We start from the raw sequence: 24,006 nt of genomic DNA, 5'->3' as shown, positions 1-24,006 counted from the left end.
TTTGCATTATGGTTGCAATAACGTAACAAATTCCCAGCTTAGTATGTGGAAAAAAATATTGCTTCTCTGAAAGCATGGAAAACACAGATTTATTTTTTTTTTCCGGAGAAAAAAAATCAGTAAAGTGTTGATCACACTCTGAAATATCTCTTTCCTTTTTTTTTTAGGTAAAAATAACTTCTATTCCCTGTATTCCTTGCCTATTGGTCATGTGAGGGTTTGAATGCTTTCCCTGACCAGAACTTTCTTCTGATTTTTCCTTTTCTTTTTTTTTTTTTTCCCCCCAGAGTTCTGAGAACATTACTTACTAGCTTACTAGCTGTTTTCATCTTTTCTAAATAACTCTCTAGGCTCCTATAAAACAGAAAAGAGATATACCTTTGCCATCTATATGCCCAAATGAATTCAGGAAAAGGTAGGTCCCTGAAGGGTTTTTCTCAGGGACTTCTGCTATTTCTCTTTCATTTATTAGCACCACTGAGGATTAGTAATCTACATTACTGTTTGAGTGTTTTACTAGTAAGTGTTTTCAGTGCTATAGACAACACATGGAAAAAGCATCCTTATTCTAACTGCTCCATGCAGTGTAGGCTGTCCAGCCTGTTCTGTCTTTTACATATTAACACAGGTGTACAAATCACAGATGGCGGGGGGATGGGTGGAAAATTGCTTTTCCTTCCCCTTCTCTCCAAGTACACTTCACTTAGCTCTCAGTGTTCAGCTCCTATTGTTAAAAATAGTATGAGACATTAATCCTAAGAAAGCACTTGATGATGCCAAGGTGAGGGAGATGGCTCAAATAAAAGAGAGAGAGAATAGAAAAGGACATTATGGTGTCCTTAAATGGATGCACATTAAGAATATAATGATGAGTGCCCTTATGGATGGATTCTGAGTAAAGGTGAACATTCTCCACTCTCATTAGCTTCTGCAGTGAGGAGCACTTGTCCCTGGACACATTCCTGGCCTCTGCTACATGCAGGATATGAAGTTCTGGAGCTAACAGGTTCACCTTTATTTTGCCATGCCCAACAAGCAGGCTGCAATTCCACCTGCCAGTGAAAAGGAAAGCTGTCTCTTTGGGTGTGCAGAGAGGAGTGCTGCTTGCCCAGCACTGCAAGAACTGTATTTGCCCCATGTCAAGAATTTTCTATCTGTCTTTCACAGTCAGTCTTACTAGGAACATCACATACTGTTTCTTCCCAAGAACATTCTATTATTTCCATTGTCCTTCTTGACATTATGCCTCTTACTTCACCATATACACTCAGTTGCCATACATGCAAGTCTCTGTGTGTATGAAATATGATTTGATAGTTATAATGCAGAGATTCAGGCCAATATCTGTCTTTTTGAACAGCAGTGTGCTACAAGGTCTTCATTTGATGGGACTCTCCAGCATTTTTTTTTTGTTTTAAATAAAATATAATAATAAAAATAAATTTTAAAAAAAGAAAAAAAGAAATTACCCTAAATAACAATCAATTACTTTGACACCTGCAAAAAAATGCTCCATATAATGGTATGGTTTGGAAAAGGACAGGGAAAAGGGACAAGTCTCATGGTGTTTGGAGGGAGGCTGCTGAGTACCACTTTCCTAGCAGAGTTCACCTGACCACAAGTCCTGTCTGTGGCTGCCACCCAGCTCCTGTTGTGTCTAGTCAGTGGTACTTAACACACGAGATTTTGGAGTGATGTAAAGCTCACAGTCCTGTATTCTAATTGCAGAATACAGGCCTCACTGGAAGGCAGCAGGAATCTGCTGTGTGAGCATCTTACCTTCCAGATGCTGCAAGCCTGTGATGCACTGTTGGGAAGTGCTTTCTAGTGCAGGTGAAGCAGCAAAGTCACACCTGGAAGAGCAGTTCTCATCTCTTCCCAAGTCACGCACTCAGCATACCCTCTGCATTCTAGCCCACCTTATGCTGGTCTCCAGTGGTTCATTTCACAAGCTGGGAACTAATTGTTAAGTGACTGTTCACAGGACAGAGGTTTTGTTATATGCTGGAAGAAGACAGGACTGCTCTAAACCAAGTGGTATCATCTGTAGCTAATCGGGCGTAAAATGCCTCTAAAATTACGCTTATAAGCTTAATTGGTATAGAGTTACAGTAGTTATTGTAGATGTCCTAGAGGCTTATGATGAAACATGCTGAGTCTTTGTTTTTCTCTCAAATACACCAACAAGTGCTCTGTTTCTTGGTAACTATGCTCTTAGTCATGCATTTTCTTTGCAAGTCATTCAGAACATATTTCTTGAAATAGTGTGCAGGGCATCGTCGTCCTACTCCAGCTCTTCTCTTTGCTGTGTACCAAGGCAACATTACTTCATGGGCCTAAACATGTCTGTCTGTAACACACACAGCTTCTCTTTCATGAAAAATGTCCAAAAAGCAGTGGTTAAAACTGAGGGTCTATGTGACTTGCTCTTGAACAAAATGTTGCATATTGCCATCCTTGCTGATGTTTAGGGGCCATTAGGATATTCAAGGGGGAGGTTACTCTTTGCTAGTAAAAGCCTTATTCTGCCTGTGCTGTTGTTATGAATAACCTTTGCTTCAGTAGGTCTTGATGCCTGTTGGAAGGCAAAATTACCCCTTGGAGGTAAAATATCTAGTTGAAGAGGTGCTGGTGGTTGCAGGGATCCATATTTGTGTGCATTATCAAAGTATTATATCTGGCTATGGTCATGTTGTGGATAAAATTAGCCATTCAGGGGTTGCATGCAGTTTTTTTTTCCCCCAGTGACAGGTAACTGAGCAACCTCTTTGCAATTTTTACTCCCACACTTCCTGCTGCCAGTCAACTGGTATCAGCAATATGGCTGAACTCAATGCAGAAAAGGCGTAAACACAACACTGGTCGACTAAGATTAGTTACCTGACTCAAGACAGGTGAGTGGTTTGCAACCACCAGGCCATTGCTGATTCACAGCTCTCACTAAGTTCCCAGATGTCTCAAGAATTTGTTTATACTAGAGAGGGTGGTTTGTATGGTTTGAAGGGAAAATACTCGGGCTTGCATTCAGGTAGAGCTGTTCTTTTATCTTCGCTGTTGCTTTTGGAATTTAGGCCTTCACTTTCTCTTTATATGTCACAACTGTTCATCAGGGAGTGATTCCCCTTGGTTCCAGTGTTTTTGCTGTTAATAACATGGATACAAAGCATTTTACCTGCTGTCTTTCCCATAACCATCAACATGGGTCTTAAAAAGTCTTTGGCTAGTATGCTCCAACTAGAAACCAGAGTTCAACTGCTTGGCCAATGTCTTCTATTTTCTTGCATTTTCTGGATTTTGCAACAGAGTGAGGACTCTATTTCTGTTTGAGTTCCATGTATCTGTGCTCAAAGTCTGCCCTGTGCGAGAAATCAGGTTTGCACAGTTTTTTGTTTTGGTTTGGCTTGGTTTTGTGTGTGTGTCAGACATACAAACTGTAGTATTTCAACAGCATACACTGGAGGCATTGTGAGACAGTGTCTGTCAATGCTGCCTGATTTCTAGTGACAGTAGTCAGTTTTCTCTCTTTTTTAATTTATTTTTTAATTATTATTATTATAAGACAGGTTGCTTTTTACACTGATGGCTTCTTCCTCTACCAGACACTGCTTCAAATTTTTGCCAAAGCAAAAGACATTCCTTTCCCAGCTTAGGTATGTCTTTGTTCTACTGACCATGATGCAAACAGCTACCAGCTCTTCCTGTTTCAAGAGCAAGGCTCCCAACCCTGTTACAGTCCCCTGGATTTCTGCTGAAGTTGTGCTTCAGCAGGAGATCTAAGGTAAGCTTGGACATAATTACTGCTGTATCACATTGCATGTTGCAAGGCCATCTGAGAAACTTGGAAGAAATTCTGGCGGTTTGCAATTGCTAATAGTCTTTGAACTGAATTACTATTTCAGGCATGGGCATGTTACTATGCTGCCTTTAAATGTTTAGTCATGTGAAGTGTTTCAGGGATACTAAGTTTCATTTTGGTTTTAGTTTACCCTTAGGTCTATTTCCATGACAGTTTAGAGCTGATGATCTCTTGCAGCTTCTCTCTGGTTGCATCCATGTCTGGACAGCAGCATTGATACTGTGAGAGTGAGCCTTGTAAATGTGTCTAGTGCACATGGTGCTGTTCTGGACTGATCTTGCAGCAGTTGACCCCAAACACCTATCACTTAGTTTGTGTTTGAGCCTGTCCATCCATCAGCTCTCAGGACATGCCCAGGGAGATGCATTCCTGAGCTCCCAATGCTTGGCACTATTAGTCACTGGGACCAAGAGGTGCTTCTTTGTTTGTAGGAATTAAACAATACTGTCCTCTTATGTAGTAAACTTACTCAGATCTATGTGAGGATCAACTCTGCGTATCTTCTGAGCAGTGACTGTGCTTCTTACCCACCTTCTGAGCTGTTGGTTTATATATGTTTCCCCTCATCTCCTGCCTTCTATCAATTAATTCCTTCCCTCAGCCCCTCTCCCCCCCCCCCTTTTTTTTTTTTTTTTTCCCTCCCTGAGTATTCTGTGAGGCAGGTGCTGTATAGATGGATTTTTCTGAGCTATTCCTGGATATAACTTCCCCCCCTTCAAGCTCTCTTCACCAGATTTGCTGAAAGGGAGCTACAGTGCATTGTCTTCTCTGCTTAGGCTACTCATTCTGTTGGCATGTGCTACAAACTGCTTGTCCTAGCCACAGCGTAAGGCTTAGGAGCTTGTGCTTTAATTGAAAGGGACATCTTTTAATCTGTGCCACCTGAAGCTTCAGTCTGCAGGCTTTTTCTTTCCTTGTCTTGGTGCCATTACAGTCATGCTACCAAGGATTTATAATAGGGTCTTTCTCAGTGGTAACTGCTGTTTTGTGCAGCACCAAATGGAAGTAGCCTTGCAAGTTGAGTGACTCTCACTTTTTGTTTAGCATGAGATTTAATCTTTGTGTGTTATTTCTGTTGTCATGCAGGACAGATTGTCCACCTGGGATATTCATGTTAAGAACGCCCTGGTGTACCCTGACTGTGTAGGAGCTGCTCCATGCTACTGTCTTTTCAAGATTGCTCTAGAACATGTGGAGCATAAGGTAAACTTCTGCATGTCGAAGTAAATTGAGGCTCTTCCATTCCACACTCCAAAAATCCTTTATCCAGTGACAGGTACTCCACACTGAAGTCATGTACTACCTGCATGTAAGCCCTTACCTAACTCAAATCTTCAAAAAGTCATGTGAGCCTTGTTATTTGCCTCTTTTCTTCCAATTTAGAATAATAGAAATTCACTTTCAGACTCTAAAGCTCATGTTCTCCCCCAGCTATGGTACTTTCTGTACATCTCTGACGGAATTTTTCTTGTCACAGCCATTATGTGTGACTGAATTTACAGAACGGTTGACTCTGCAATCTTTTCCTTCTGCTACACCCGTAAGTCTTCCTTTTGCACTCCTTCACTCCTCTGCTACACTCTCCTTGTGGATGAGCATTCACTGTTTTCTTTTCCTTCTAGAGTTAGTTGTCAAGCTGCTGTAAGTCTCGCTGAAGAGTGAGACAAGTGCAAATACCATCACATAGGAACTGGAGATATCATATAGCTGGGAGCAAGGAATGGAAGAGCTGTGTGCAATGACAGCTTGCACTGCCTTAACTTAGCAGCCATGCCAGACTATGGACACTTTGCAATCCAAGAAAAGTCAGTATATGGAGTGTGGCCTTTTATAACCATCTGCTGGACAGGAAATCAGTGCTGCTGTGATTGATCTTTTCTTTTTCTGTAGTGTTTTGGGTTTCTAATTGTTTTGTATCTATAGGAACAGAGTTAGATCTGGCACAGCTCTCAGGCAGAGATGAGAGAAAATCAAGGCTATACAGCTTCAGCGATATTTTTTTTCGCTCCACAATCTTGAAAATGTTGGCAGCCTTCAAAGTGCCACTTCCAGGAGTTTCTACACAGTATCTGATAAGCACAGGTCATGGCCACATTACACCTCAGCCACTCAGATCAAAAAGCAGTTTAAAACAGACCTGCTTCCTGATTATTGGTGTGTGCCCTTGCTTTGCTCTGAGCAGGACTCTAAAGCTTTAACCCCTGCTATACTGTGTACCAGGCTAGCCCCAACCTCACTATATCCTAGCTGTCCTGATCTTAGGTGCCTTAAGGGTGAATGCTGTGCTGACTTGTCTGTGTGCACCAGCCAGGGGTCCTTCTTCCAAGCCCTGTGGTGCAGCCAAGGTGGACATGCCATGCTTCCCTGCGAGCAGGGGAAGCCTGATGGCTCCTTGACACTTTGAATACCTCCTAAAAGGGAGAACAAGCTGTCCTTAAAACGAGGCCAAATCATAGCTAGAAATCATTTTGTCTTATCAGAAGTGGGGGAGGAAGGAACATGGTGTCCCACTGGTGAGAAAACCTACCAAATCTCACCAAAATACAGGTCTGCTACCTGAATGCAGAGAGCTGATGCTGAAAGATGATTTTTGCAGAAAAGCTATCTGAATGTTTAGTTCTATACCACTAATTTTCAGGTAAAGTTCCATGATGTTGGATAATTAAATCCACAGGAAATCTTCTGTGCAAAGTAATTCACTGAGTTATAAAAATCAACAATATTTCATATTTCTCTAAGCATGAAAGAATATGGTATGTATTACTAAACTTGCATTTTTAAAAATGCCTATTATAGGAGTGTAATAAGCATGTATATTTTTATATATTTTATAAGTAACATTTCCTGATGGTGGAATCTTTAAACACCAAACTAACTTATTTACAAAATGCCATAACACAAAATGTATTCTCAGGTTCAATTATTCAGTTGTGGGTTTTACACTGCACATATAAAGACAGTTAAATGATTTAAGCACAGATCTAACATTTCCAATACAGCAGTTCGAGTTGGAAATACAGGTGCTGTGGTCTGTGGTTTTCCCACAAATGGGATTCTGAGTTCTCACGACTTGCTCCTCTGTCTGGTATCTTACCAGATGCTGTGGCTATAATTCAAGCAATCCTTGGCTCAGAGAGGGCTAAGGGGCCTCTCTCTTGTGCCCAGTCTCTGTGCTGTAGCCTCTTCTGGGATTCAATTCCCTTGGCACTTTCCCCCCTTCTGCCTTGGTCCAGGTGCAAGAAGTTGGGTGAAGTTGTTGGTCTGCTAGAGCAGGTTCTTCAGCTGCTACTTGGGCAGCATTTGGCTCTTGTTGCTTTCTGGGTGAGAACAAGGCAAGTTGCCCGACTTCTTGGCTGGTTTGAATACTGTCCCAAGACAATTAACACCCTTTGGTAAGGCAGAACCCTGATAACTGGACCTATGGGATGGGGCATATCCAATCATGGCCTATGGGATGGGGCATATCCAATTATGGCCAGGGGCACACAGAGTTCACAGCTGTGTTACAAAGTTAATTACAGGTGGTGCATGTTTATCTGGACCCCAGGGAGTGTCCAGGTTTGCACATTCACAAGTGCTTACAATGTTAATCACATGTGCTATACGTTTACCTTGGCCATCAGGAACTGTCCAGGTCAGCACATTTGCAGGTGCTTAGCCCATTGTCTGGGCTAGGGCATGCTTGGGGGTTTGACCCTTCAGGACAAGGCGAAGCCTGGCAGTTGCTCTTATTCACAGTTTACTCAACCTGAACTAATGTTCATCAACATTTTTCTTTAAACCAAGGAGAAAATGTAGCTGTTCTGTTTCTTTGTTTCCCAGCAGCAATACAAAGACTGCATGCAATCTGGAATTAAGCCTTTTAACAAATCCAAACCATGCGTTGACTAATGGAAATTTGTGGGGAAATTATCTTTAAACCCACCAAGATTTGTCAAAAGTAATGTGATAGCTGATCACAATTGTTGTGGTAACCGTTATTTTCCTCTTTGACTAGGGGCTGTTCCAAGGAATGGTGATGATACTCCAATCGCTCTCTGGAGCGCCCAAAATTTTCTCAAACTGGTAGAACACTGAATTTCTCATCCTGAAACCAAATATCACCAGATCAAATATGAAGAACTGGCATTTTAAATGTAAGGGGAGTTTGGACTGGAGTTTAGACTCAGGGCCTATATTTTAGGTGTGGTAGAAATATATTTACAGTAAAATAATTCTCTTCCAACCCATTTAACTTTTCAACTTTCCTTAATACAGGCAGTCTCTTTAAAATATCTGCTACAGTACCTGCAACATTTCCACAGTGATGCAATGGGTATAAAATTTAAATTAAAACTGCTGGTACTGAGAATATATCTTTGTTGTAAAGATCAAGTTTTTATTGGATATTATGATACTACTATGTGAAAAGATCTTCCTCTACTACCCTTTCTGCCTTTTAACCAGTGCTGTTTCTCATTGTGATTCCCAAACCTGCTATGATTTCTCTTGGTTTTCAGAAACTGAAAGGTATTTCCTTGTGGCAATTGTCTCTGTGTCCCCATAGCACTCAGTGGTCGAACTTCCAGAAGAGACAGAAAAGCCTTGGTTTAAGTCAGCCATTGATCACAACATGGTAACTGAGTGAAATGTAATGGCCTGTAAAATACAGATCATGGGTGGTGGTGTCCAAGTAGTTTTTTAGCTTTGAACTCTGTAAATCCTGTAGAAATATGAGACCTTGCTCCTCTCCTACTGCTGGGTTCAGCTTTGCAAAACTGCCAAAAGAGAAGGGGAAATAAACTGAAACTGATACCCCTGCCCACTCAGAAGGGTTGTTTCACTGAAGACTGAGCTGATTATGGTTTCTGTGCTTTGTCACTCCAAATGACAACTTTGAGTGTCACTCTTTGGCAAGTTGTTCCTGGGGGCCATGCATATGTGTGAACGAGTCCCTGCAGGAGAAGCAAGTCACAGAAAAGTCTTCTGCAGGGCAGATGCTCCTCAGGCCTAGTTCAGTGTCAACAGCCACTGCAGCTTTTAATTTCCAAATGACACCTGCAGCCTGGGCACAGGCATGCTTGCCTGCACGCCTGCATCGTGGTTTCACACCACCCAACCACAAATTGCCGCTCATCCAGTCACTTAGCCTGGTGAGAGATGGGAGAAGGAGTCAAAGCAAGACATCCTAGTCTCCAAACTGGTAAAATATGGGTTTGATGGATGGAAAACTCAGGGGCTAAAAAAATGATTTGAAAGCCACACCCAAAGAGTGGCTGTCAATGGGTCCCTGTCGAAGTGGAGGCCAGTGACAAGTGGAGTCCCTCTGGGATCAGTACTGGGACCAGTCTGGTTTAACATCTTTGTCAGCAAGATGGGCAGTAGCATTGAGTGCAAGGTTCTGCATCAGGGTCGGGGCAATCCCAAGTACCGATATAGGCTGGGCAGTGAGTGGCTTGAGAGCAGTTCTGAAGAAAAGGACTTGGGGTACTGGTGGATGAGAAGCTCAACATGAGCCAGCAGTGTGCACTTGCAGTCCATAAAGCCATCCAGATACTGGGCTGCAACAAGAGAAGAGTAGCCAGCAGGTCAAGGGAGGTGATTCTTCCCCTCTACTCCACTCTGATGAGACCCCACTTGGAGTACCACATCCAGTTCTGGAACCCCTATTACAAGGATCTGGACATGCTGGAACATGTCCAAAGAAGGGCCATGAAGATGATCAGAGGGCTGGAGCACCTTTCCTATGGAGACAGGCTGAGAGAATTGGGGCTGTTCAGTCTGGAGAAGAGAAGGCTCTGAGGAAACCTTATTCTGGCTTTCCATATCTTAAGAGGGCCTACAAGAAAGCTGGTGAGGGACTTCTTAGGGTGTCAGTGATGGGACTAAGGGGAATGGAACAAAACTAGAAATGGGTAAATTCAGATTGGATGTTAGGAAGAAATTCTTCACCATGAAGGTGGTGAGACACTGGAACAGGTTGTCCAGGGAGGTGGTAGAAGCCCCATCCCTGGAGGTTTTTAAGGCCAGGCTGGATGTGGCTCTGAGCAACCTGATCTAGTGGAGGTGTCCCTGCCCGTGGCAGAGGGGTTGGAACTTTTGAATCTTTGAAGTCCCTTCAAAACCTGAAAATTCTATGATTCTATGAAGTGGTGGGCAAAGCTCTCGGGCGGTGGTCAGCAGCAGCACAGCAGCAGGGTGCGCTGCCGCTAGGTGGCGCCGCAATGCCCCACCCTGCGCGCACGGCGGCGGGGGAAGAGGGCGGTGGTGCAGCGGGGCATGCGCAGTGGGTGCGCCTCGCCCGGGTCGTTCGCCGCCTCCTCTTGCGGTGCCGCTCTCCCTCCCTCTCACGGCGGCGGGGCCGCCACCACAGCCAGCGGGAGGAGGAGGAGGAAGGGAGAGAGGGAGCAGGTCCGGCTGCTCTCTTGGGTACCCCCAGCGGCGAGGCGGGCGAGGGGAAAGATGGCGACGCTGGGAAGCGAGTCGCAGCCCTTCCCCGCCGCTGCTCTGGCCGCGGCAACGGCCGGAGTGGGCGGCGGCGGCGGCAGCGGGTCGCTGGGTTTGCAGGCGCCGCTGAACCGCGGTCTGGAGCGGGCGTTGGAGGAGGCAGCGCACTCTGGGGGGCTCAACCTGAGCGGCAGGAAGCTGAAGGAGTTCCCGCGTAGCGCCGCCACCCTCAGTCACGACCTTTCCGATACGGTGCGGGCAGGTGAGAAAGCGGGGGCCCGGAGGGGAAGGGGCGGCCGGCGCCGGTATCTGCATGAAGAGGCGAGGAGAAGGTGGATTTCCTAGTGATTTAATCGCGGGGACCCAGCTTTCCATCCTCCTCCTCCCGCCCTCTCTCATCCTAGTGCCCCACAACCTCCCTTGGAGATTTTATTCATGCTTTTTATTCAGCCGCTGTGGCATGAGGCATTCGCCCTCCCCTGAGCCCGTCCCCACACGGAAACTGAGCCCTCTCCTAGCTCTCCGTGTACCCTATGCTTTCTTTATTCCGCGCCGCCTTGGTGTATGAGGTAGGTGTTTGTTCCCATATGGCTGGATCGCTACGCACTCTCCTCGCCCCCCCGCCCGCATTTGGTGAGGCAGAGCTGGCTCTCCCGTGGCACACTGAGGGAGTTTGTGTGTGGGATACTTGCTCGCACCTGTCTTCTTCTCCCTCTGGGCAATGTGCATCTCTGTGCCACCCTTCCCTGACCGCTGAGGCTTGACGTGGCAGATAGCCCACCTTTGAATCGGTTTCATGAGGAATGCGTATCGCTCGCCAGGTTGGATACCTGCTCCTTCCGTCCCACTGCATGTAGGTGGGCCCACCTGGTGTGGAGGGGGTGTGTGACTGTATGTAACCACATTAGGGCACTCATGTGCTGCTGAACATTTCACCTGCTTGTATGCCACAAATAGAGACATGTCCATAGGAACACTTGCTCTGCAGCTAACCCAGAGAGCATGCTGCCTTTCACAGACGCCACTTGTCTGACACTGGAGTTGACACCCACTGTTCTTCCATTACCGTCATGTAGCCATAGTTCCAGCTCTGTATGCAATGCTGTTTTCCAAGGTGAATGTGGAGAGAAATCCTCGTCTTCACAGGCACTGTACATGTTCTACAGTGAGGGACACTGTCAATGCAGAAATCTGTAGAGGGGACAGGCCTGACAGCCCTGCAGGCAGGAGTGGTGAAGGGAGGTGTATCCAGTCTGCATTTACTAGTTTGCGTTTCCCTTGCCCTCACATGCTCCTTTGAACATGAAATAAGACACACTTGTTTCTCACCTTAGGTGGCAGACTGCTACAAAAGGTCATGTCTGTTTTACTACCCTTATGTGTGCCAGGGGTTGGAGCCTAGCATGTTCTTTACATAGTGTCGCTAAGTAGAATAGCACAAATCCACAGTAGAAGAATATATTAGTGTATTCCTAAGATTTTTAGTGTACTGCCTCCGCATGCCCTTTTGTGTCCCCGTTTGCCTGCTGAAGATAGTTGTGTTGGGGCAGCAAAGAAGCGGACACGTAGTCGCTTGTTCTTGTCCACCAAACAGCAGGTGCTATACCTGCATGCAAACCTGTGATAACATGAACCCAAATTCTCAGTTACTCCAGCACATTTATGCCTTTCTGTATGTGCAGATGTGCTGACTGCATACTTAAATCTGTCCCAGCTACAAAAAAACAGTAATGTTTCAGATGTGCGGTAGGTGTCATATGTAATTGTTACTTAGCTTTGTCATTTGTTTGCTGCTGCTGAATGGATTTCACTGTGATCATATGAACACCTACATCCTCGTAATAATAAAAGATAAATATGAAGGAAACTTGATGAATGAAACTACCATGAATTGGTAGCAAGAATTGCCATGCTAAACCAGTAGCAGATGTGATAGTGAGAGGGATAAGGCATGACAGTGGAACTGGATGCAGTTAGAAAAATGATTTGCAGGTGGTTTTCCCAAGCAAAATGCTTTGTCACTTTCTTTTTTTAACTCTGTTGAAGATATGCCCTGATAAGTAGTTTGGAAATCCAGAAAGTTGCTTTGTTTGGCTTGACTTGATATTGATCCAGACTGTTAGTTGTGATTACATGTTAGTATTTGTGTATTAGGTAAGTATGTTTTGTACAAGCATGAGCTGTGCCTCCTATATATTAGTACTACATGCTTGTTACTTGCTTAAGTTTCATGCTTAAATTTTCTGTTCAGAGGAGAGCTTGGGAAAAAAGTAATCTTTGCCTTCAAGTGTTAATGTGCGTTTGTCAAAGTTTACATAGAAGACATTCAATGTGAAATTTAATGTAGAGTGAGATTTTAATTTTCATTTTGTTTGATATAAACAGTGGTGTAGAGCAGCTTATGTCTTAGTGTTGTAACAGCAGCAGCCTGTTTTTTCATTGTCTCCTTTTAGAAGAACTGTGTCTTGATCTATACTTACTTTACGTTTTTGTTTGTAACAGCATGTCATAAGTGTTTAGTGGGAATTGTTTGACTTGTGAATTGAGTCTTATGTTGATATATTTCCTAAATATCTGTGTTCCTTTTCACTTGTTATATTACATAAGTAGGATATATAAACAAAAGACATGCTGGCTTAAACTCAGATTTCTGAAGCTCTTGGGGCAAACTCTTGATGGGAATTTTCTCTCTTGCTTCCTCTCCATAAATGTTCATAGCATTAAAATGGTACTTCTGCTTCTTGGAATATGTCATTGCAATGAGTGACTTTTGCTTTTGGATTTGATGTGCTGATGTCTCTGAAGCCCTGAAACTTTGATGTTTGGGGTAAGGGTAGCCTTATAATGTTAAAGCTTCTTTTTGCTAAAGGGGGCTAATCTCACTGAAAAATAGTCAGTCCCTGATTTAGAGAAGACTAATTTGGAGATACAAGGATGGAAGCTCCTATCAAATAAAGCTTGCTTTCTAGAGAAGTTCTGAGTACTTTTAAGTAGGTCTGAGGAAGACAGAAATGTTAAACTTTACATTCTCTCTTCTCTCTATTCATTTTTTTCCCTGAAGTTAAAAGTGAAATTTTATATAGTAATTAGTACACTTATGAAAGGGATGTACCTTGATGGTTTTTAATGGCTGGAACTGAATTGTTTGACTTTTCAAGTTCTTATTGCAGTTGTATTCCATAGTAATCGTAGCAGCTTAACTATACCTGTCACTTTTAACTTGTGCAGTTTAGGTGACTTTTCTTTGCATTGAAGGCATCTTGCTTGTAGAGATATGATAGAACATTTCTTCTTCAGTCTTTGGAAGTTCTGCTAAAGAGCTGAATGACCTGATCAGATGAACTTTCAGGAGTAGCTTTGTGCAGAAGGAAATTTACATGGTCCTTTAGTGACAGACTGAAAGAGTTGGGGCTATTCAGTCTGGAGAAGAGAAGGCTCTGAGGAAACCTTCTTGTGGCCTTCCAGTATCTTAAGGGGGCCTACAAGAAAGCTGGGGAGAGACTTTTTAGGATGTCAGGTAGCGACAGGACTAGGGGGACTGGAGCAAAACTAGAAGTGGGGAGATTCAGATTGGATGTTAGGAAGAAGTTTTACACCATGAGGGTGGTGAGACACTGGAACAGGTTGCCCAGGGAGGTGGTAGAAGCCCCATCCCTGGAGGTTTTTAAGGCCAGGCTGGATGTGGCTCTGAGCAACCTGATCTAGTGTGAGGTGTCCTTGTCCATGGCAGGGGGGTTGGAACTTTTGAATCCTTGAGGTCCCTTCCAGCCCTAACAATTCTATGATTCTATGGTGTACTGTTAGAAGAAAAGACTTCTACATAAAGTATCTTGAGTTTAGTCAGATGTTTTAAACCACATCAGTGTCAATGCATTGCAAAGATGATTTCAAAAATAATAAATGCTATTCTTATCACTTTTATTACAGGCCGGGTTATGCAGAAGACAGTGGCACACTAATCACATAGTTCTTAGGTAATAGCATGCAATTATATTCCTCAAAACCACAGGGAATGCTGGAAGCATGTTAGTTTATAGAAGGGGAAGAAAAAGCCCCAGAGCTGTTACTTAAATTTGTTACTATGGCTGCCTGTATCACTTCAACCTCTTTCTGTAGGCTTTGGCTCTATTTCTGAAGACAAATCCTCTGAACCTTTTCTGGGCAACACCTGTTTCATACATTTCTATTGTGTGAGTTAGGCACATGGGGAAGGATGACTTGCTGCTGCTTATGATGATGTGGGAGGGAAGCAGATAGATTTTTTTTTGATCAAGTGTTAGATTGAAAATAAATACCCATTGAGGTATTTGAATGCTGGCTTGGACAGTATGAAATTCTGGAGAGAATATATAACTTTTTTTTGTACTCAAATTCTAGACTACTAGACAAAAGAACTCCTACCTGCAGTTAAAAAAGAAAAAAAGCTCTTAAATGGACTGTGCTCTCTGGACAATATTGTTGAAGACATCTTAGCCTGCCTGAGAGTATCTTTGAAGTAGTTGTTCGGAGTGTATAACTAAGGATTTGTTTTCAAGATGGTCCTAAACTCACAGTAGCACCTGAAGAGCTGTCTTGAGAACCTGTAGGGTTTTAATTTTAGATTTTGGGGCAATTTAACTTAAAGTTTTGACATCTAAGTGTTTCCTTTGGGGTTATGTAAAGGAGAAAAAACCCCAACAACCAAACCAAAACAAATTTATAAGTTGTCTTCCATCACAGTTAAGTCCAGGAACACCTTTACTTGTACCCAACAGTTGGAAGTTCTTTCTGCTTGACTTTCTGAGAAATTTGTTTCTTCTTTTAGGGATTGAATGTACTTCATTTGAGCCAGTATCCTTTCAGTCCTCTTTGCTAATAAAGAATTCTTTTTTTTTTTTAAAGCAACAATATATATTAGAGTGCCATAATTAGTTCTCACTAATTTTCTCCAACTCCTTTACTAATGTAGCTTTTCCTTCACTTTTGGAAATTCTCCTAATTTTAGCAGTAGATGTACAGTTGGTTCCATTTACTGAGAAAGATGTCACAGATACAGTCTAGTTTGTGCTGCTGCATGCTTTCGTGAACCAGAAATGGCCACCAAATGGACTGTTCTTTAGAATTTGGTTATTATTTGATCACAAGGGAAGAAAAGACATTTGGTATGCCCCTCTCATTTTAAGAATTCTCTTTGACAATTACTGCTTTGAATAATTATAATTCATCATCTCAGATTAATATTTTTATTACATTGTGGCTTTTTTGGGTGAGGCTTCTTGAGAACCTTTCATTTTGCTCATTGTATTCAAATTTACATCACTAAAAAGAACATCTTTAATTATAAATCTAAAACCAAAACAAAACAACACCACCAAAACAAAAAAAACCTACCCCAAACCCAAACCAAAACTGTTTATTCTTTATGTTCAATAGTCAGTCCTTTCCTACAGCCTTCCTGTGTTTATTTTAAGATTTTGAACCTTTCTTATTCTTACATAGATAATATCCTAAGTGTATGAGGAGAGGGAGGGAGGAGGAAGCATGTTTGTTTATTCTCACAAATGAATTAAATGTTGCCCTGCAGTCAAACTTATGGGATGTAAGTCTTTTTGAGATTACTATGTAACGTGTCTTTATGTCAAGGCTGAAAAAAAAAGATAAATCCACTTTGTATTCACTAGTATGTATCCAACAGTGTAAATGCAGTTTTGGACTGTAACTTCATAATGTGGTTTGTCTGGGCATTTCTATTAGCATTCTGATTTTTTTTTTTTCTCTAATTAGCAATGCTTTGTGAAAGAGCTTTACAAACACTAAATGACATTGTAAAAGCAGTGATGTGCTTAGCAACTTCTAACTACAAAATACCCTTTAAAGTCTTTAGGTCCTTTTTCCTTCCTGTTTTTCTTTGTCCTTTATTGCGTGTCATATAAAGGCCCTTGACTCCTGTTGAAAAGTCTATTAGTTCTTTTGTTTATAGAGCCCAGTCAATTGTGCTTTTGAAAGTTACCTCTTTTGTCTGGAGATTTATTCCTCCATAGCTGAAATCTAGTCAGTGACTTTGCAGGTGCTGCTAGTGCCACAAAATAAAGTGAATGTTACATGAAACAAATTAACAAATTAGGAGTACTCAATTGCTTGGTTACTATGTCAGAATGTGGCTTGAGCAGATTAATAGCTTTCTACCACCTAGTCTCTCTCTCTGTGGATGTGTGTCTATCTCCCTCCATTGTGTTTTTTTTTTTTTTCCCCCCTCAAAACTGGTGCAAGGTCTGAGAGTTAGGAGAGTTGACGGCCTAGAACTCTCATGAAACCTTAATTTCAGCAGGAGTAGGCCTTGCTGTTTATTGACTCTTTGCTCTTAAAGTTTAGGGTGGCTGTTTTTTTAAATAGCTCTACTTAGAATTGCCGAAGCCACGTTTGGCCGTGTTGTGCACTTAAATGGATGAAAAATGATTACTTCTGTAGAAATGTTGTTGCTTTGTGTGCCCTTGTTCCATCTGCTTTGGAAAAGATGGACATGGAGCTCCAAAAGTGGTGTTGTGGTAGTAAAGGTGCTGCAGGTTGCTTTTTAAATGTTTCTCATTGAACAACTGTAGTTCAGATGCTTGTAAAACAGGGAGAGTCTTAATACAGTTGCTATACATAGACTTTTGAAAACACCTAATGCTTTTGTGAGGGTAATAGACTACAGTAGAACTGGCTATGACAAAGTGCCTAGTAGAACTGTGACTTTGAAGAGGAAGGAGGCAAATACCAGTGTAATACAGGTCAGAACAAGAAAATGAGTAGAAAGAAAATACTACTTAAGGGTAGAATTGTCATACAAAGTGAATGAAAATTTATGAAGTACTGAGTGAAAGCATATGAAGTGGTGAAAGTGAAAGAAGGGAAAAGATTATAAGCAGGGAGGTGACCTGTATGGTCTTAATTGAGTGTAATAGGTTGGGATACATTTCTGGTTTCTAAAACACTGAGATAAAAATGGATTTTGTGAGCAGTTACATTAATAATTAAAATTTTGTGGAGAGAGATAAACATGGAGAAAATTATTTGACTGTAATATGCATGATGTTTATGGTTACAAATAATCATTTAAAGTGCATACTTTAAAAGGTTAACTGTTGAGTTTGTTTTAGAAGCTTACTATCTATTTGCCTGTAGAAGGAAAAGCTGATGACATTTTTTGCTGCTTACATAGTTACAAGAGCAACCAGGAGGGAGGGACTGGTGTTTTGCATATCAGAATGACCATTCAAGGAGGGTTGAGTGAGGCCACAGACTATTCATTCTGCCTGCTGTGTTCTTGCTGGCTCTGTTAGTGAGTGAGAATCGTGAACATTGCTTAGGCTGGTTAGATCCCTAAATCACAGTTCAAGTCAATCTGTTTTAGATAATTTGAATGGCACTTCAGAAACCAGAGGAATGTCCTTAGGGTGTTGTGTCAAGACCAGAATGATGAAATTACCTTATGCATTTATTGTTTTCCCATGTGTAAAACTGAAAATGCCAGAAATGTTGTCACCGTGTAGATCAGATCACTGTCCGAAGTGGAAATGGGTGTTACATCTCCCGACTTCCGACTACTGACCATATTTTGCAAGGTATAATGCACACATCATAGTAGTTCTTTGGCAATTAAGCTAAGCTTCTGGAGGAGTGATTTACTTTCCACTAAATCTGTCTTTGTCCATGGAATTCAGTTCTACAATTCTAGTGCTTCTCCCCAGCCTCTTTCCCCTAAAAGTATCTTGCTGGCCAGCTTGCCTTTTTATCACTTTCTTTCCTTGTATGGTGCAGAACACCATAATATCTGTAAGCCTCCTAACTATTTAAAAATAGAAGTAACAATAACAGTCTTTCATCCTTGTATCCCAGTCTGTAGGGGAAATATTTTTCAGGGACAGAAATAAAAAAGGGGGCAAAAACATGTGAGCGAGGCAATCTTGGCAGAGCCAAATGAGGGCTAGTTTTGCATTTAATTTGGAGCCTGAGGTTTGCAGCTCTGAAGCCGCATGAAACGTTTCATGTTCAGTCTGCTTGTGGGAATTCTGACTTTTTAGTTAAATGCTAGCTGATGGCTTCATGAAACCAATAGGAGGTAGGTTTTCTGGGTATGGTCAAAGCAGATACTGGGAAGTAGCTGAAGGTTTTGAATTGGCCTTTATGAGAAGCATTACAAGAACGAAACACCTGACCACCATGTTAACAGCGACCTGTGCTGCTGAATGGATAGGAATTTCATGTTGGTTTTCTGTAGCTGGGTGATTCCTTGGTGCAAGTACCAGTAACTCTAATATCGAGTGCAGGATGTGAACTTGTACAGGTGATTTCCTTGGTTTGGAAATACTGTCTTTACAATGGAGGGAATTATTTGTACTGAACAAATATAAAAATATGTTAGAAGATACTTGTCTGTTACCTTTTGTGTTTTTCAGTAGGTTACTTTATTGAAATACACCAAATGCTTGCTTATAAAAATTACAAATGTAGTAGAGATTATAAATATTTTGTATCTCCCTATAACTGTTCCTGCACTTTGCTGGATAAGCCTTTCTTTTTGAAATTGGTATTGCCAATATCAAGGTAGACTCGATACACTTGCTTTAAAAAAAAAAAACAAAACAACAACAAAACCCAAAACCTTTCTTTCTTTCCTTCCAAAACTACAGTACTGTAAAATGCAAGATGGGTAACATATGATTTCTATATGTTTTGATTTATCTGTATAGACTAGTTAGGTGTTTTCTACTAAAGCAGCCCTTCTGAGTATAAGGAGACAATCTTGGGAGAGCTGTTATTAATATGTGGGTGGGGGATTTAAGGTAAATAGTTTTTTCAATTAAACTAAATTCAGAAAAAAAAAGTTGGAAGTATATTTAAGCATGGCATGTGCCTTGATTTTATTATGCTGTAGATTATAACAGAAAGTAGCGTTCCAAAAATAGCCAAGTAACTACAAATGACAATTTAACTTTGATTTATTTTGTGTGTACGGGCATGCCAGGTTTTTTAACATCTGAAGTCTGCATCTTTGGTTTCATTATTTGCAGTGGCATCGCTCCTTTATAGAACTACATTAGACAGGCAAAAGGTAAAAGTGTAAAGAAAAAATCAGATGAGAAATAAACCCCCCTCTACATTTAAATAATTTAAATATGAGGAGAAAAGCATGAATGATAAGTTGGATCTGTTATTTGGTGAACAGAAAGAAACAGCATCATAAAAAGTGTGCTCAGAGATAAATTGGTCGTCATTGAAACTGATGGAGAAGTTTTGGAAAATGGGCAAGAAAGGGGGTAGAAGAAAAGTGAATCAGACATGGATCCATGGAAAGAAGTGGAGCAGAATGCAACCTTGGATGAGGTTTCTATGAAGTAAGGCAAGATACTCAAAATATGAATACAAAGTTGATATATAGTAAGAACCTTGTGCCAGAACTGAAAGATAGTAGAATTGCTAACATAGTAAACAAAGTTATTAAAATTACTTTTTTTTTTTTTTTTTTTTACTTTTTGAACTTTTAACTGTTTATACATTTAGTGACAGGAGAAGTAGGGAATAAAGCTAGTGAATATGTGACAGGTTGTGCTATTGCTCTGTAACTGTATTTTGAGAATAGTGAAGTCTAGTCTTTTTAAGACACTGCTTAGTAACAAACAAAGCTGTTTATTTGTTGGGGATTAGTGTCATTGATATGTAATTAAAAAATACAGTGATGAAGACTTCTGGGATGAGATTTCCAAAAAAAGATGAAAGGGAACTTCTCATTGGTTGGGAGGGGCTGGGGGAAGATGCCATGGTTATTAAACAGCATCTGTGATTGGTTAATGGGAGAAGCTTGAACCCAGGTTTCCCATGCTTGTTCTATGTTGTGTTGCTAGGGTTTATTTTTAAATGTTTTTAGAGTTCATCTCAGTTCAAGAAAATGTTTAGCCTTCCCCTATGTACGATGCCGTTTCCCTGCTCAGTAGTTTTTGCCTGCGATCCCTGTTCCAAGATTTGAATTTGTCTGGCCAAATGCCTACTCTCTGCCTGTGTTTCATTTACCAGCCAGTTCAGATGACTTTTGTTAGTGACTTTTTTTTTCTCCCTTGTACTGTCACTTGCAAGTTTTACCAAATGTGGCATTTTCCCCTGCTTAGTAATGTTTTTGAAGAAGGATGTATGATACAGAATTTGTGGGATCCATCTAAAATGTTTTATGTTTTCCATACTTTGTTTTATTTTAAGATCTATAAGTACTGTTACCTTGCTTGTATAAAACATCAACATACTTTGGCATTACACATAGTTTTTGATTTTTTTCTTTTTTAATCTTTCATGGGAAGTTGGTTTCATTTATTAGTCAAAATGTGAACAAACTAGTAGTGTTATACCAATTATAGCCAAATTATGGATGTTTCAGTTAATTACCTGAGTTTTCAAATCTGATGGAAAATTATCCTGGTGCTTTGACAATATGTAGTTTTCATCCATTATTTTTCTGAGGTAGTTTAGAGGATGAGAGAGGCTACTGAGTCTAAAATTTCTTAAAAATAAATTGGCACATTTCTTTCTCATCTTTGGAACTGCCTTTTTTTTTTCTTTTTTTCCCCCCATATGTATACTCAATTTCATTCATCAACTTCAATTTGCTAAAATTTTTGTAGAGGAATTTAAACAGCCTCTCTCTTCTAGTCTACGTTCAGGTGTGCTGTGTGTAACTTTGACATTTAGCCAGCCAGTCAGAAAATTCTAAAGATAAAGTAGTCTTTTCAATTTATTGTATTTTGATTAATGTCAAAGATTTTTATATAATTATGTTTAATATAATGACTTTAAGAGCTAATTTCTACTTCTAATTGGTCCTAATGTAGACCTTGTTCCATGTTTCTATTTAAAAGCTACCTTGTAAACTTTGCTCTTCTCAGTGAGTTATTTAATTTTTCAGTGATGATGCAGATTGGTTTTACAGTTTGGAAAAACTGAGGAACAGATATTCTGAATGGCTTAATCTAGATGTCAGAAGAGATTAAGGACAAAACTGTGAAAGGAATCTGACTTTAGTTTCCTGGCTTTTATTTTTATGTCCTAATTAAGACAGTGTAAGATTATCTTGAAGAATGACTGTTGAGGCATTTGAACCAAAGCTTTGTTCTGGAAGACATTGGGATAGTAGTAAACTTTGAAGCCTTCATTATGGTCTTAAGTCCTGGGAGTGATTTTTGTGTGCATTAGCACAATGCAGAAATGAAGAGCTCACTATATAAGCATCTGCCACAGAGGCATGATAGAATGATTCAGAAATATTCAGTCTCTAAGAGAATATCACTACAGATTTACAATCAGTTAAAAATAAGGTAATCTGAAAGAGTATTAACTTTAGACAAATAAAAAATCATTTTTTTTAACAAGAAGTACTGTACTTCCTCTGTCAGTTTTTGTATCTTGGTACATTTGGCTTCCCAGAGAACTGAAAAGGTTATTCTTGGCCTAGTGCCCAAGGCTAAAAATGGCTTCTGGAATCTTAGCACTCAGTTTGGTGTTGAACAGTTCTGTGCGGTAGTAACATAACTGCAGTAATTGGTAGCCTCACTGAAGCATTTTAGTTATGCACTTAAATGTTAAGCTGTGGGAGATGTGGCCATGTGATCCTTCCAACATCCAGTTTATCAGAAAAATTTAAGCCATGTTTATCTATGAAGCAATGGTAGCCTGAAAAAAATGGACTTTTGTATAAGTACTTGTTAAAGGGATGAGTGTAAGGTTTAGCCTCTACAGGAAAAAGCCTCAAAATGAAGAAATAAGTAATTGTACTGCTGTGGGAATAGAAAAGCATGAATATTGCATTTGAGACTAGATATGTGAGGAATGGAACATGTCTTTGTGTTTCTAGACAGTGGAGCAGGAATTACCTTTAAAAGTGTGTTACAAAGAGCCCCTCGCTTCCTCCCTTCCCCCCTTAAGATACAAATAAAAAATTTTCTTTCCTTGTCTTTGGGAAAATGACTTTATTTTTCAATGGTCTTGTCATAGAAGTATAAAAATATGTGCAGTTAGAAGATATTCTGTTCTAACTGCATATTCTGCTTGTAATTTATTTACGTTGGAAAAAAAACCCAAACAGATATATTTTGTGCTCAGTCTTAGTGCATTTACATATGTTATTAAATACATTGAATGATTTTATATATAAAAAAGGTTTCATCTATTCTGCATTTTGCATGCTGCTTTTTCATAAGTTTCTAAATCTTTCCTTGGTGCATGCAATAGGTGTAGCCTAAGGATAGGTCAATCAAGATATGTGAAATCTCAGGACGTAGAGAAAAATACATTTCTTTACTGGTAATTATTATTACTAAATTATTAAATTAAGATTATATGACTATAACCACTATATATCTTCCTTGTGGAACAGTATAATTAAATCCATGGGAAGCAGTGTTCCAAAAAGGATTTTTTTTTTGTTTTGTTTTATTAACAGAAGTTTTATTTTAAAGAAATTTCTCTAATGCTTCAAGAATATTTAATTGCTTCTGTTGTTCTGTAGCAGATATGTCTCAACTTATTTTATGCTGCTGTTTTCATTCTGGGGCTAGTGGCCTATGCTTGAAGCAGAGAATAATTCATGTGCCCTAAAAGAGACTTTTATGTTGATACAGTTTGACCCTTTGCCTGATACTGGCCATAAATTTGAGTCTTTGGATCTAGATCAGAAATTTATGGCTTGTATGTTCTCTGTCGATTTTAAAGTATGCCAGTGATAACAGCATGATGAATTACACATTTCCTTTGGAAATAAATAAAATGGCCTACTATTTCGTATTTTATCTTTTAACTTCTGGTCTTTTATCCTATTTTCTTCAACTGCGAGATCAGCTGATCCACTGTATGAGACATTCACTCTTTTGGAGTTGTTTATAAATTAATTTTGTCTTTTGCCCTTAATAAACTAAGAGCTCTGATTGATGAGGGGTAATTCCTGTTACTCTAATTTAAGATGCTATTTGCATTTGTCCATCTAGCTTCCTGCTACAAGGTACTGCCCTTTCAGCTAGCAAGGGCAGCAAGACTAAATGCTGATGAAAGTCAGTTTAAAGGAACAGGATAAGCTCTGAATTGTGGTGTTGAGGAACTGGTACAGGACTGTACCTGCTGTCCCTCTTCTAGGGAAGATTACCACAAACAGAGGAGGGGAGGGCAGAGTTGAGGCTGCTAATATCATGCATTTCTGCAGTGAATGTTGCAGTGGCTTGTGAGTCATTACTAACGGGAGGAACTTTTGGTTTTGTTCTAAAGTTCCTAAAACTTGTAATTTTATGAAACCTCTTAGGTCTTTGACTTAGTTATGGACTCAACAGCTGGACACAGTTGGGTTGGGATGAAATACATCTAAAACTTTTCTTGTATGAGATGCTTACTGTCTTCCTTGAGGATATTTTTCAGCTTCTCTGAATAGATGTTGGATTAATGCTCTACAAATGAAATAAAAATTATTGGTGTTCTGGTATGAACAAGTCAAAAAGGCTCTTATGGTGGTTCGGTATAGAAGTGTCATCAGTGTACAAACTTCAGCCTCTGATGGTGTTTTGTTTTTAAGGTATCAAAGTACTTTATCCCCTTGCAATAATTTTACACTTATCTCCTTTGGTTTTCTATGTGAACCTAAAAATGAAGGTGATTTCTAATGTTAAGGTTTTAAATCAAATACAGGAAAAGTTGCTTTTAATTAGGAATTCCTTTTTGAGTATCTGTTCTAGAAT

The 24,006-nt window shown here is 40.4% G+C and overlaps 1 protein-coding gene across 1 annotated transcript in view; it reads left to right on the top strand.

Annotated features, from left to right (window-relative positions):
* The first annotated feature begins 10,297 nt into the window (after nucleotides 1–10,297).
* The window catches only part of LRCH1 (leucine rich repeats and calponin homology domain containing 1), a 108,484-nt gene continuing 94,775 nt past the window's right edge, over nucleotides 10,298–24,006 (top strand). Inside the window, 1 exon segment of the mRNA XM_054399551.1 lies at nucleotides 10,298–10,544. Coding sequence (XP_054255526.1) covers nucleotides 10,298–10,544 — 247 coding nt within the window.

This window comes from Indicator indicator, chromosome 1 (genome assembly GCF_027791375.1).
Source record: "Indicator indicator isolate 239-I01 chromosome 1, UM_Iind_1.1, whole genome shotgun sequence".
In the NCBI taxonomy this organism is placed as follows: Eukaryota; Metazoa; Chordata; class Aves; order Piciformes; family Indicatoridae; genus Indicator; species Indicator indicator.
This window is presented reverse-complemented; position numbering and strand designations above follow the sequence as displayed.